This window comes from Lepidochelys olivacea (assembly GCF_965140295.1).
Source record: "Lepidochelys olivacea isolate rLepOli2 genome assembly, chromosome: 6".
NCBI classification, from domain to species: domain Eukaryota; kingdom Metazoa; phylum Chordata; order Testudines; family Cheloniidae; genus Lepidochelys; species Lepidochelys olivacea.
The window spans coordinates 7,111,887-7,125,884 of NC_140416.1; the positions used below are offsets into that span (position 1 = coordinate 7,111,887).

Genomic DNA, 13,998 nt, shown 5'->3' on the forward strand with positions numbered 1-13,998 from the left:
GGCTCACTACAAACACAAAGAGCAGGTGTCTGTCCCAAAGCGTTCACAGTCTGAGTATGTAGTGGAAAATCCTGTCCCCTGTAGGAAAGAACATTCTGGATATTCTAGGAGAAAGGAATGGGGTTCCACAGAGACAAATCAGTTTTCAAGGACCTTTTGGCGGCCTGGCCAGTCCCAACACTGAACAATCAGGCGTTCAGGCCCCCCACCAAATTATGCAATTATCTTAAAAACAAGAAGTGTGGGGTGTTTCTGTGGCCTATGGTTTCTGAGTGTTGAGGCTTCCACACTCAGGTCATGTTTCCAAGCTTTTCTCCCCAACCAGGAGAGCTAGAAACAAGGGCTGCACAAAGGTTTTTGGGGAGATAGGAAGAACTCTGAAGGGAGGCCCCAGAGGAGGGGTGGCTTGAGAGCAAGCCTGTTCTGCGCTCATCCTGCAGCGGTGGCTCCCATCCTGTGGGGCTGGGGCTGTGTCGTGAACGAGGGGCAGCTGGGCAAAACCTGGACAGCACTGTGACCTCCTGTGCCAGGACGCAATGCCACTCGGTTTGGATGCCCTCTCAAATAGGGGCTCTCCGGGGCAAACTAAACCATCCCTTTCCCCTCCCTGCCACCCCAAGGCAGCACTGGTAGAAGCTGATTTTTCCAAAAAGCAGCGTCTCTTGTCATCACGGGATTCCAGGAGCTGGGACTTTGAGGAAAACATCCTATCGTATTGAGAGAGTTGGCCATGTTGCTACTCCAGGCAACAATAGAGGCACTGGGGATAATGTCCCCCTCCCAGCCGTACCTGCTGGTTTCACAGTATCTACATAGGGTGACCATATGTCACTTTTTTGACTGGGACAGTCTGTTTTTTAAGCCTTGTCCTGGCTGTCCCAACTTCTCCGGCAAAAGTGGGCATTTGTCCCATTTGCTCTTGCCAACTTGATCATCAAGAGCAAATGGGACAAATGCCCCCGGTGCCCACAGGGGAGAGGGGTGGAGAAGAGGAGGGACACAGCAAGTGGTGCAGGTGGGGGCGGTGAGGAGTGTGGGTGCGGCCAATGGTGGAAAAAGCCAGGGGACAGGGAGCCTACCCCAGGAGAAATTTCACCCGCCACCCATGCAAGTGGCCATGCCAGCCCCATGCAGGGGTTCGGGCAAGGGGCAGGCAGGGCTCGGGCCAGCCCTGCACTGGGGGAGGGGGAGGACTAGCCCCACACAATGTCCTATTTTCCCTTTGGGAAATATGGTGTATATTTGCAGGCAGCATGGGTGAAATGGTCACATTTTTACTCTGCAACCACCAGGGCTACAAAACGCCCTTTCTCTTTGCTGGGGGTGGCAGGGGGAGTCCCCCGTGATCGCGTGACTCCAGGAGCTGGGGATTCCAGCAAACCCCCCGCAATGGTGCAATGGCGCACACTTTCCCCAAATCGGGAAGCTGAAGGGTTAAAAAGCTTGGAGGAGGCGCCTAAATCTTTCGGTGCCTGGGGAAAGCAGGCCGTGTTTACAGAGGGACGGAAAATGGAGGGACCTTCCTGTGCCAACCCCTCCCCGGACACCTGGGTCTCTCCGGGGCTGGCTTGGGCGTACGGGGGCGAGTCCCCCTGTGAGCGCAGGAGGAGAAACAGCCGCAGAGGCAGGAAATCGGGGGCTGCAGGGCCGGGCGTGGGGCTCGGAGCCCAACCGGGGCTGGAACCGGACCCACCCCCCCCCCCCAGCTGAGCCAGGTCCGGGCCGCAGGAGAGCTCCGGGGCAGGGGGCTCAGTCTATGGGGAAGCAAAGCAGGGCGCTGGCTGGAGATGGGGAAATTGTGAATGATGATGGTGCAGCGAAGGCAGAAGGGCTCAATGGGCATTTCTGCTCTGCCCTTGGAAAGACGCTCCATGGAGTATTGTAATTGTGCGGTATGTAGAACTGCCAGGGGTCCCGTTTTGTCCAGTCGAAAAGGGGACCGGACACTCAACGTCCGGTTATCGGTGTAACCGCAGGCAGCCTCTCCGCTCAGAGGGCGGCAAGAGCAGCACCTGCTGCTACCTGGGGGAGCTGCTCAGCTGTTGACGGAGAGAAGTGGTTCCAGCCTCCAGCAGACTGAAGTAGGTTGGATACTGGGGCTGCCCAGAAGGGGATCTTGTCTGCCCTTCCCTCAGCCATTGCCCCTGCCTCAGCCCCTTGCTCCGGGGACCGCCCGCCCCCCTGCCCTGCTGCGCCCCAGTTGCCCTGGCTCCTTACTCTGGGGACCGACTTTTCTGAGCCAGAGCCCCACTGCTGTGCCCTGATTGGGCAGCCAGGCTTCCTATCAGCTCCTCCCAGCCTGGCTCTGCAGGTGGCAGGTGAGTGGGGGAGGTGGCAAGCAACGGAGGGGGGGAAGGAATGAGGGGGGCAGGCTTGGGGAAGAAGTGGGGCCTCAGGGAAGAGGTGGAATGGGGTCTGGGGAGGGGAAGTAGAAAGTTGGCAACCCTAGCCCCAGACCCTCACTCTGAGGACCGACCACACCCCGCTGTGCCCTGATTGTCCCCACCACGCCCCTTGCTCTGGGGACTGTCCTCCACCCCACTGTGCCATGATTGATTTCTCTGACACAACACTCAGCAAAGGTTTGAACAACGGATGCCGTGTGTTAAGAGTCAATATAGTCCAGAAAAATGAAGATGATACCTGAGAACCACCTTTATGACAGAACTGTGTACTCTAAGGAATGCCAGGTAACTGATTTGTAAATATAAACATTGTCTGTGATGGGGATGTGGTGTTGGATTATGAACTAAATTCTTTGCATTCTCTCTTCTGGGTGGGTTTTTTATTGTTTGAAAGGTTAAAACAAATTTCAGAATATATTATCTTAATACAGTCGACTTAATATATCAACATGGTAGTGTCTTGTTTTGTTAATCTGGAGAGCAGCTGGTTTCAAATGTAAATTATATTGTTATCTTATAGTTTTCACATCAGTTTGTCACTGCTTAATAATACTCTCCCAAACATGAAAAACGGTGACACCTACGTAAGCATGCAGTCTTAGGTTTGATGTGCTAGCTGCACCAGTTAGTGCTGTTCCCAGAATGGTGCTCATAGAATCATATGAAGATTAGGGTTGGAAGGGACCGCGGGAGGTCATCTAGTCCAACCCCCTGCTCAAAGCAGGACCAACACCAACTAAATCATCCCAGCCAGGATGCAAATATGCAGAGATGCCCTTGCAGAAACTGGTCAAAACATCTCTGTTAACTTTAGCTCCACTGAAAAATAGCTTATGACAAAATATAGAGGATGATATAATATAATAGTCCTGTATTAAGGGGACCTGGGCAGTCTCTGGTCAGAAGTATTGACCAGACTCTAAAAGTCCAGGTACTGCAATTTTCTATCTTCTTCTAGTGTCCTGTAACAAATAATACCTGAAATTAGAATATATATCTGTCAGAATAACATATTTGATTGACTCTTTGAATTAACTTTTTTAGTGCGCAACCACAAGCAGAGGGGAGCAACTGGCCTTTAAAGAGTTAAGTGCCTAGCCAGCAGGCTTCAGCGGTCAGCTATGTAGTTAACATCGCGGCATCCTCAGTCGACGCTCTTTTATCTGGTGGCTAAACTGCGCTGCAGTCAGACTAGTGCGAGGTGAAATGGCAGCACCTGAAAAGAGAAAGATTCAAAGGCTGTGCTCTTTTAAAGACAAGTGGTTGCAACTCCCAGCATATCGGAATTGGCTTATGAAAGCAAGTGAAGACTCGGGGTATTGTTCTATTTGTCGTGTTCAATTCACGGTTAAGTTTGATTCTGTAAAAGCTATCAAGCATCATGCGGAGACACCGGGTCACAAAATCAAAGTACGAGCACAGGTACGGTCTAGTACTATGGATAAATTCTTCGTAAAGGCTGATGCCTCTGAAGAAGAACACACGTGCGCAGCTGAATTGCTTCTAACATATCATGGAGTTAAACACCAGCACAGCTACCGTTCTCAAGATTGCGGAAGTACGCTGTACTGCTCCATTTTCACTGATTCCAAGATAGCTTCCAAAATTCACTGCAGAAGGACAAAAATGGAGGTTTTGATCGAGAAAGTACTAGCCCCCCATTCATTGAAACTGGCTGTGCAAGACATTGGATCAACATCGTTCTCAATAGCGATGGATGCTTCTAATAAAGGGAACACAAAATTATTCCCAGTTGCCGTCCGCTACTTTAATAAAGATAAGGGAAGCTGCATGTGTATCATAGACTTTTTTGAGGATGCAGACGAAACATCAGAGGCAATCGCAAATAACTTAAAAAGTTGTCTTCAAAATGCCGGTCTGATACATAATCGAATTGTGGCATATGGAGCAGACAATGCATCTGTTAATTTTGGAAAACACAAGTCTGTTTTCGTGCACCTAAAACGAATGTTGGATTTACCAAACCTTGTGCCAGGCCATTGCAGTGCTCACATACTACACAATACGGCGAAACATGGCTTGAAAATGCTCTCTTATGATGTAGAGCACTTGGTCATCAACGTTTTCAGTGAATTCTCGTCCAGTGAAAAGAATATTAGTGAACTTAAAGAGTTCTTTGACTTCATGGGGACAGAATATTCAGAAATCTTACCCCATATAGCTACACGTTTTCTGACCCTTTTCACTGCAGTAGACAGGTTACTGAAGAATTGGCCAGCACTCAAATCTTACTTTGTGAGCAAAGGAGAGGAAAATGTGTGCCGTGCAATATGGGCCTTCCTTTCTGAGCAAGAGCATGCAGTGTCCAACGATGAAACTCTTACGCTTCCCGAGCTGTACATCTATTTTGTGCACAACATTATGAGCCAATTTAACAACACCATAAAGGTTCTTGAGAGTGATTACGTTCAGGTAACTGAACTGTATACTAAATTCAACAAGCTGAGGAGAGAGATTCAGAATCGACAAGAAAGAGGATTCTATGGGTACAAGGTGACACAGTTCTTGAAGAAACTACCACCTAACAAGCAGAATAAATTTGTTGGAGATGCCCAACGGGCTTACACACGTATGGTACAGTACCTGGAAAAGTGGTTTGATTTCAGTGAAAACTCTTTCTATAAGTTGTGTGCACCCCTCAATCTGGACAGACCTCTTGAGCTAGACGAACTGTGTGCTTTGACGACAAGCTTGGGCATTCAAGTGGACGGAGATGAACTATTTACAGAAATGTGTACGTTGAATGATGTGCTACCGACCCTAAAGAATTTGACAAATTCTGCTGAATCGACACTGCGTCGGCAGTCACAAGAGCCCCACAATGTCTCCGAGGTGTGGGTAGAATTCTTTAAGCGCTGCGAGGCCCCAAACTTACTTAAAATTGTGCAGCATGTGCTTGCTACCCCACCCAGCAACACATTTGTGGAAGGCATTTTCAGGGTTATGAAGAACTTGCGGACCGACAAAAGGAATCGGCTCCAAGTGGACGTGGCAAAAGCTAAGCTATTCGTGCACTTCAACTATCAAATGACCTGTGCCGAGTTTGCTGGATTTTTGAAGACGGAAGCGGCTAAGGAGCTTGTGGGAACGGCAAGAAAATATCAGAAGTATAAATTTAAATAGGTTTTAAATTGCTATTCTCATGAAAGTGCTTTGGGGCTGTACTAGGGAGTTCCTTGCACTGTTTTTGTTTTTTAATGTCTCGTGAAGTATAAAGAAGATATAAAGGTTGTATGAAATGATTATACAGCATCTGGTGACGTCCAAAAATGTACAACTTGGCACCTAACCGTATATTAAAGCACACGCAGAAAAGCAACCTGGTTTTCAGAGGTTTTGTGGGTGCTCAGCACCACTGAAAACCGACTTAGCTTTATGAAAGTGTCCAATTGAGGTGCCTAATTTTAGACGGTGAGGTTTGAAAGGTTTTGCATACGTCCTTTAGACTTGATAAGTGATTAGGTTCCAATAGAACAGAATGGATAAACGTATAATGTTTTTTTGTTATGCCTGGAAATATTTACATCTACCTTGGGTTTATGCAAATACTATTGCACAGATCAGATCAAAGAATAAAATCTCACCATCATTTTCCTGTGTACTATGTTACCAAACTCTAATTTCATTATAGGTCAGTGGGGAGATTAAGGTCATGTCCACACTTGAGATGTTACAGTGACACAGCTGTACCAATGCAAGATATAAGATCTCTTGTGTAGCCGCTCTGTGCTGATGGGAGAGAGCTCTCCCGCCAACATAAAGCACTCTACCACTCATGCCAGTGAAACTTATGTCACTCGGGGGGGTGTTTTTTTTCCACACCCTTGAGCAACATAAGTTTTGCTGACATACGTGGTAGTGTAGTGTAGCCTTAGTGAAATCAGGAAAAGCTCAGTACAGTGGGACACTGAAGAGAGAGAATGGGAAAGGGGAATGTTAAAAGGCTCTGCGGGTGCTAACTATGCTTTTTTTTCCGAGCCAGAGCCCAGCCGCTGTCCCCCGATTGGGCAGACAGGCAGGCTCCACATGAGCTTCTCCCAGCCCAGCTCTGCGGGTGGCAGGTGAGTCCCGGGGGGTGGAGGGGCAGAGTGAGTGATGGAGGGTGGGAGGGGGAGAGGAGCAAGGGGGAAGAGGTGGGGTAGGGGGCGGAGCCTCATGGAAGAGGCGGAGCATCGGGTGTGGGGCAGGGGTGCCCGGTTTTTAACAGTTGGAAAGTTGGCAACCCTGATCGTATGACAATGCTGGAATACTTTCTAGACTTTTAGTAACCAAGGAGGACGTTAAAAAAAAATGAGTAGGAATAAACTTTTAAAAGTCAGCAAGCCCAGATATCTCACACTCAGAAGTCCTGAAACAGGTGAGTGAGGAGATCTGTGGCCTGCTGCTGTTCATTTTTAATATGTCTTGGAATACTGGGGAAAACCCAGAAGACTGCAAGAGAGCTAATGTCCTGCCAATATTTAAAAAGGGCAAGTTGGACAACCTGGGTTACCCTGATGTCAATCCTAGGCAGAATAATGGAATGGAAAATAATGTCAGATAAAGCATTAAAGGACGGGATTATAGCTAAGGCAAGTCATCACGGTTTTTTAATTGAAAATGAGTCTTATCAGATCTGATTTCATTCTTTAATGAGGTGGCAAGTTTGGTTAAAAAAGCTAACTGCGTAGATGTAATAGACGTAGACTTCGGTAAGAGGTATTTGATTTCGTGACGTCCAACGTTCTGACGTAAAATTCAGCCTATACCATATCCGTAAATTACACGCTAAGTGGATTAAAAACTGGCTGACTGATAGATCTCAGTCATTAATGGAGAATCCTTACTGAATGACGGTGTTCCTCTTGGGGTTCTGCAGGCATTGGTCCAGCGCTTTCATTTCATTAATGATCTGGAAGTAAATACAAAATCACGGCTGACAAAATATGCAGGTGTCCCAAAGATTGGCGAGTGATAAATAATGAGGACAGAATAGTTATACAGAGCGACCTGGATTTCAATCGAGTCAAATGCAAAGTTATACATCTAGGAACAAGGAAGGCAGGCCTTGCCCCAGAATGAGGAACTGTATCCTGGAAAGCAGTGCCTTTGAAAAGGATTTATGGGTCAGTGGATGAGCAACTCAACAAGAGCTCCCAGTGTGATGCTGTGGCAAAAAGGGTTTATGCGACCCTTGGATGTTTCACCTGTGTATATGGCATTGGTGAGACTGATACTGGGATGTTGCAGCCAGTTCTGGTGTCAGTGTTTTTAAAAAGGGTATTGAAAAAATTGGAGAGGGTGCAGAGAAAAGCTCCAAAAATTATTTAATGGCTGCAAAAAAATGTTGTTGAGTGAGAGGTTAGGGCTTGCCTAGACGTAAATAATCCAGAATAAGGTGGTATACGTGGGGGGTGCGTGGGTGAACATAAAACGGATTAACTATTGATTAAGTCTACGTGTGGACACTCTTATTCTAGAGTTAGCTCAATCCATTTGTGTCCGGGGTTGGGATAGCAGGATGGCTGCAGATCGGGAATGAGGGGCATGGGCAGAGCTGTGTCTGAGGGAAGCTTTGATAGACACAGACTGGCTCAAGCCAGGATTATTGGGCTCTCTCTCCCATGAGCCCCTGCAGCGCCCCCTGCTGGCCGTGGGGTCTGTGTCCCCTCCATATCTCAGTGGGATATTCCCTGCCATCTCCCCTCTCAGACCCAACTCTTCCTAGAGGGTGCCGAGCTCCAGTTCCACGTTGACATGTTTGGCTCTTTCCCAGGTCGTGGTGGGTGTGAACATCAAGGAAGAGAACTCAGAGAAGATGGCATCCTCTGGGGCATTATGGGAATATCCTGGCTTCCAGCTGAAATGGCTGCAGCCCCATCCTGAGTGTGTATCCAAGGATGCAGGACAGGGTGAACCTCCAGGACCCCAGAACAATGCACTACATGTCCCCAGAGAGGCGCCCCAGCCCCTCCAGGAAATAGGTATGGGGCAGAATGCGGGGGGCTGACAAGGGACAGGGAGGGGAGTGACCAGAGTTGGGCATATGGAGGGCACAGGCTGGTTCGGGCAGGCCGCAATGCTGTGGCCACATTGTGGACAATTCAGTGGTCTGCTGGTGTCAGTGCAGGGAGGGGATGTAACTGATCAGCCCCGTGCCCCACCCCTGAGCAGGGAGTCTCCTCCTTTGGCTGAGTTACAGCAGCACCCCCAACAGGATCGGGGCCCCGTCATGTTAGGCATGGCACAGACACACAGTGACTGGGGACCTTGTTGTGCCAGGCATTGCATGGACACATACGACCAAGATTGGGGCCCCGTCGTGCCAGGCACTGCACAGACACAGTCCCTGCCCTGAAAAACTCATGTCTAAACAGACAAAAGTTGGGAGGGGAAACAGAGGCGCAGTGACATACCCAGGGTCACACAGCAGCTCCATGGTGGTGGAGCCAGGAATTGAATCCAGGCGTCCTGAGTCCCACCCCACTACCTGCCCCGTTATCCCAGGCTGCATCTGCATCTGCCCTGCCTTCCCTCCCAACTACCCCTATGTGGCCCCGTCCTCTCACAGCCCCTCCTTGTCCCCAGCCACCCTGGATTCTGCCCTCGCTGCAGAGTGGAGTCCTGGGTGCCGGGGCCATCGCTCGCCCTCGTCAGCCTCCAGCTGAGCCATACCCAGCTCTGTTTCCTTCCGTCAGCATTTCCAGCGCTGCTGCCTGAGCTCAACTCCTCTCCCCCACCTGCGACGGAGGAGGGGCAAGGGTCCCTGGAGCAGCCAGCACTGAGAGGAGAGTCCCGGACACTGCAGGGGCCGGTGCAGTTTGAGGACGTGGCTGTGACCTTCACGGAGGCGGAGTGGGAGCTGCTGGATGAGGAGCAGAGGGAGCTGTACAGGGACGTCATGCTGGAGAACTATTGGAGCCTCCAGTCGCTCGGTAAGGGGCTGTGTGTCTCGGGGGAAGGTCTGGGCCAGCTCCTGGTGCCTGGGATTCGGCCCCGGAAAGCCAGCAGCCCAGGGAGAATCTGAAGGAGCTCGGTATGTTTTAGTTTGTCCCAGAGGAGTTAAGAGGTGATGTGATCCTAGCCTGTAAGCACCCACACAGGGAGGAGACTGCTGGGAAGAGAGGACTCTTTAACATCCAGACAAAGGCAGGGTCTGACTGGGAGCAGATGGGAGATGAATTCTGGCTGGGAATTGGGGACCAGTGTTTATCTGGGAGGGGAATGAACATTGGGAGAGCTCCCCTCAGGACAGGGTGGATTCTCCCTCACTGGGAGTCTGTCAGTGGAGATGGGGCGTCTCTGTCCCAAAGCCCCGCTCCAGCTCAGCCAGGAGTTTACTGAGCCAGAGGCAGGAATCGCTGGGAGAGATTCTCTGGCTGGGTTAGGCAGGAGGCCAGGCTGGATGAGCACATTCTTCGATTCCCTTTATTTCTATGGGGTCAGCCCCCTGGTGCCTAGTGTGCAGCGCCTGTCACAGAGACGCTGTCACTTCCTATCTAAAAGGAGATCCAGGAATGGACCTGCCTGGTGTAAATCCCTTCCTGGGGGCTGCCACATCTGCCTGTCCTTGTTCTTGGGGATGGGCTCTGGTACCGGCCCTTGGCCAGGCTGCCGTCGGGGTAGGGGAGAAAGGAGGCACTACCCTGCCCACTCCCTGCTGCCACTACACACCCACAGCCTCCCTGAGAACATGGCTTCCTTGATCTCAGGCTCTCCAGCAGGGGTCACCCTTCCCACCATTCCCAGTGGGTCCCAGACATCGCTTCCCTCCCATGGGGATCACACCTCCCCCTGTGCCGAGAACCCCACCCATGTCACCTCTGTCCTTTCTCTCCCCCACGCACAGGGTTCCACATTCCCAAGCCAGATGTAATCTCCTGCATGGAGCAAGGGCAGGCGCCATGGGTCCCGGATCCCCTGCCCACCCCTAAAAGGTGCCACAGTACAGGTAAGAAACATTGGATCAACTCGGACCCACCATAATCCCGAACACAGAACTGGGATGCAGCTCTCCCACTCGTATTGGCAGAGGGGCTGGCGCTGCTAGCTACGGAACGGCAGCTCTGCCAAGGGGTGTTGTAACTAGATTAGGGTGACATTTTTTGGACAAATACAATTTTCACTAAAAATGTATTTTTTGTGGCTCCAAAACTATTCCTGAATTTGGGTTGAATTCAATTAGAAGTTTCAGCTGGAAAAAAAAACATGGGAAACACTCAAAAAAAAAAAAAAAACAACCTCTCAAGGTTTTGAGGTGACCATTTTGAAATGTTTTGTTTCTACTTTTCTGAAGTTTGTCCAATTAAAAAAAAGAAAAGGGTGAAAAACACCCAAAAACAACTGAATTTAAACAAAACACTTTTTAAAAAGATCAGTGTTATGCCAGCCAAAAGGTTTCTGTAGATCTGAAACCAAATTTTTTCAAGTTCTCCAGTTTGAGCAAAAAATTTGGAAAAAAAAACAAACAGTTTTGGTTCAAAACTAACACACATTTTTTTGTGGGGGGGATTTTTTGGTTGAGCCTGTGAACTACAAAATCAGTTATTCATTCAGCTCTAATTATAGTCTAACAGCTTTGCTTCCAGGGTTGGGCAGGCAAATTTGCAGGAAAAGTTTTCTACACAGTTTGGAGAGTATCGGGGACTGTCTGAGCACAAAGCCAGGAAGCAGCTACTCGATGGGGATTTCTAAGCTGTATCTAACAGCTCAATCTCTGTCCCCCACAAAAATGGCGTGCCACATCCCCTTCAAATTATTATAGTATGGTTAACTTCAGATCGGGGCCCCATTGTGCCCGGGTGCTACATAGACATACAGTGCCTGAGATCGGGGCCCCATTGCACTGGGTGCTGCCCAGACACGCAGTGAGAGACAGTCCCTGTCACAGAGTTTACCCTCTAAATAGACAATACAAAAGGAAGGATTATTTTGGTTGTTTTACAGGTGGGGAACTGAGCCTCAGAGAGAGAGTCAGTGCCCTGGCTCACTAGGTGCATTAAAAGAAAGTAACTTGTGCTGGAGATAATTTACTTATTATTGTGATATTTTGCATGTGGTGTCATTGCAGGGCCCTGTCACTCCAGACATTGCACAAATACTGGACCAGAAGGCAAAGCGCTGCCCTAAGAACTGCAGTCTAAAAATACCACTACAGGAATGGTGCCGGGGGGAAAGGGTTGGAATGGCATCACATATATTGGTCTAGCAGCTGTAATTCCCAAATGCCCCATTCCATGTTTTTTCCATTGGTTTAGGGCAATCCAGGCTGTTTGGCTGAGTCCAGAGGGCTCAGGGGTTTATGTGTGATTGACCCAAGTAGAATGGAAGGTCAAATAAGGGACAGGAGTGGGTTTCTCTGGCCCACTGAGAAGATCCAAGTTGTGCTCCCCTTCCCTGACGAGTCTGCCCCTGCTCTGCTAGCCGGGTATAAAATGGCTGGATTTCACTCCAAAACTATGACTTCCACCCTGGGCACTTCAGTTCAGTCTTCTTCGCAGGCAGCCGAAAGGGGATTTCTTTTTATACTATATTCTCCCAGCATGCTTTGCCACGGACAAGGCTGTTTAGATGGCTGTCATGGTGGATTGTATTTCCCAGCATGCCTTGTCACAGGTAGGGCTCGTAAAATGGCTGCCATGGTGGATGAAGCTTCCCTGAATGCCTTGCCACAGGCAAGACTACAAAGATGTCTTTGTATTATAATGGTGGAAGGTTCCTAGGATAGGGCCGAGTTAGACAGCCCCTCACGGCTGGCTTTCCTGTGTTCCAGCCAGCGTCAGGGCCATGAGAGGTGGCAAGGAGCTGAGGTGGGGGCAGTAGGAAGCTCCCGAGAGGGTGGCGCTGCCCCATGTCCCCTCTCCACAGCCGCTGAGCCCATGGGAGCAGTGCCACCGCTGCCCCAAATGCGGTAAAAGCTTCCTCCCCACCTCGGCCCTGCAGATGCATCTGGGGAACCGTTCTGTAGAGAGGCCATGCCCGTGCAGTTCCTGCAGGCTGCAGTTCAGCCAGGGTTACAATCTGATCAAGCACCAGGCCCCGCACATGGGGGGAGCGCCCCTACTGGTGCCCTGACTGCAGCCGGTTTCGCTGTCAGAGCAACTCCATCATGCACCGCTGCATGGCCCATGCCTGCACCGAGACCGCCAAGAGCGTCACCGGAAGCTCCAATTTTCTCAAGTGCGGGGCCCGCACGGCCGGCCGGCCGCATCTTTGCCACCAATGTGGGAAGAGCTTCATCTCCAGGTCCCACCTGCAGGTGCGCTGCCTCAGCCACAGCGGAGCGAGGCCCAACAAGTGCCCCCAGTGTGGGAAAAGCTTCATCCGAGCTCTCTCCAAGCTCATCGGGCATCAGCGCATGCACACGGGCGAGCGCCCCTTCACATACCACGAGCGTGGGAGGGGCTTCAGCCAGAACTCGCACCTCGCCCAGCACAGGAGAGTCCACGTGTCCTGATGGCCCAGGTGGTGCTGGGTGGCCGGCGTGGGACGGCACTCATTGCTCACAGACATCAGACATGGTTTAGAAGAAGAACAAACACACAACCCTGGCAAACTGAAATGGGCAGCTCTGTGCTGCGTGGGTCTGCCCGTGAGCCTGCCCTTCAAAGTGAAAATAAAATAAAGCATCATTTTAAAGAAATATTCCATGGGCAGCACTGACTTCAGATACTGGAGGGTAGGTGGGTGCTAGGGCTCCTGGGTGGTAGGGAGGGGTTGGGGAAGCCAGAAGGTAGGTGGGTGCTAAGTAGGGGGGATTGGATGGATACAGGGTGCTTGTGGGAGAGCTGGTGGCTACTTGGAGATAGATGGCGTTGGGGGAGGGTTGAGAGGTGCTGGGGGAGTAGTTGCGTGCTTTCATAGCTGGATATTTTGGGGGGGGTCCTGTAGGACAGACTCTTGGATGTTAGGAGTCTCCAGGGGTGCTGGAGGGGGTGTTAAGGGGGTACCTGGGGAGGGGGGCAGTAGAGGTGCTGAGGTTGTTGTGGGTGGGGGTATGGACGAAGGTTGAAGGAGCTCTTTGAGGGTTAGCAAGAGATCAAGAAGGGGTATTGCTTTCGATGGGAGATGGATACTCACAGCTGTAATGCTAAGCATGAGCAGAAGCTGCTGGCAGGATCGGGGCACTAATAACCCAGTAATTATTGATCATAAATAAAGCTGCGATTGAGTCACAGAGGTTAGGGAAGTCAAAGAAGCCGTGACTTCCAAAGGCCTCCATGACTTCAGCCAGCACCGGCTGGGAGCTGCAGGGTCCCCTGCCACCTCTGCCGTGGGCAGCACAGGGGCACCCCCGATGCTCCCCTCTGCTGCAAGCAGCACAGGGGCACCCCCCCAGCTCCTGCCTGCTGCCCACCGTGGGCAGCAGGGGGAACCCCCACAGCTCTGGGCCACCACAGGAGGCAGTGGGACCCCCGCAGCTCAGAGGCCCCAGCAGAGGGGGACCCTGGAGCTCCCAGCCACACGCAGCTGCCCAGCCAGTCCATTTTGTCAAGGATATTTTTAGTAAAAGTCAGGGACAGGTCATGGACTTCCGTGAATTTTTCAATATTGCTGGTGACCTGTCCGTGACCTTCTAAAAATATCCATGACA

General features: G+C 50.7%; 1 protein-coding gene across 2 annotated transcripts; it reads left to right on the plus strand.

Moving 5' to 3' along the window:
* The first annotated feature begins 1,491 nt into the window (after positions 1-1,491).
* Positions 1,492-13,047, plus strand: LOC311522446 (uncharacterized protein). 2 transcript variants are annotated; one of them, XM_084631785.1, is made up of 8 exons: positions 1,492-2,081; positions 2,578-2,690; positions 3,450-5,533; positions 6,409-6,487; positions 8,182-8,389; positions 9,104-9,340; positions 10,255-10,356; positions 11,476-13,047. In XM_084631785.1, the coding sequence occupies exons 3-8, from the start codon at positions 3,612-3,614 to the stop codon at positions 11,532-11,534; spliced, it is 2,607 nt and encodes an 868-aa protein (XP_084487911.1). In that variant the 5' UTR covers positions 1,492-2,081; positions 2,578-2,690; positions 3,450-3,611; the 3' UTR covers positions 11,535-13,047. The 2 variants fall into 2 exon arrangements, with proteins under 2 accessions (XP_084487911.1, XP_084487910.1); XM_084631784.1 differs by lacking the exon at positions 1,492-2,081 and having other exon boundaries at positions 2,368-2,690.
* Positions 13,048-13,998: the final 951 nt, after the last annotated feature.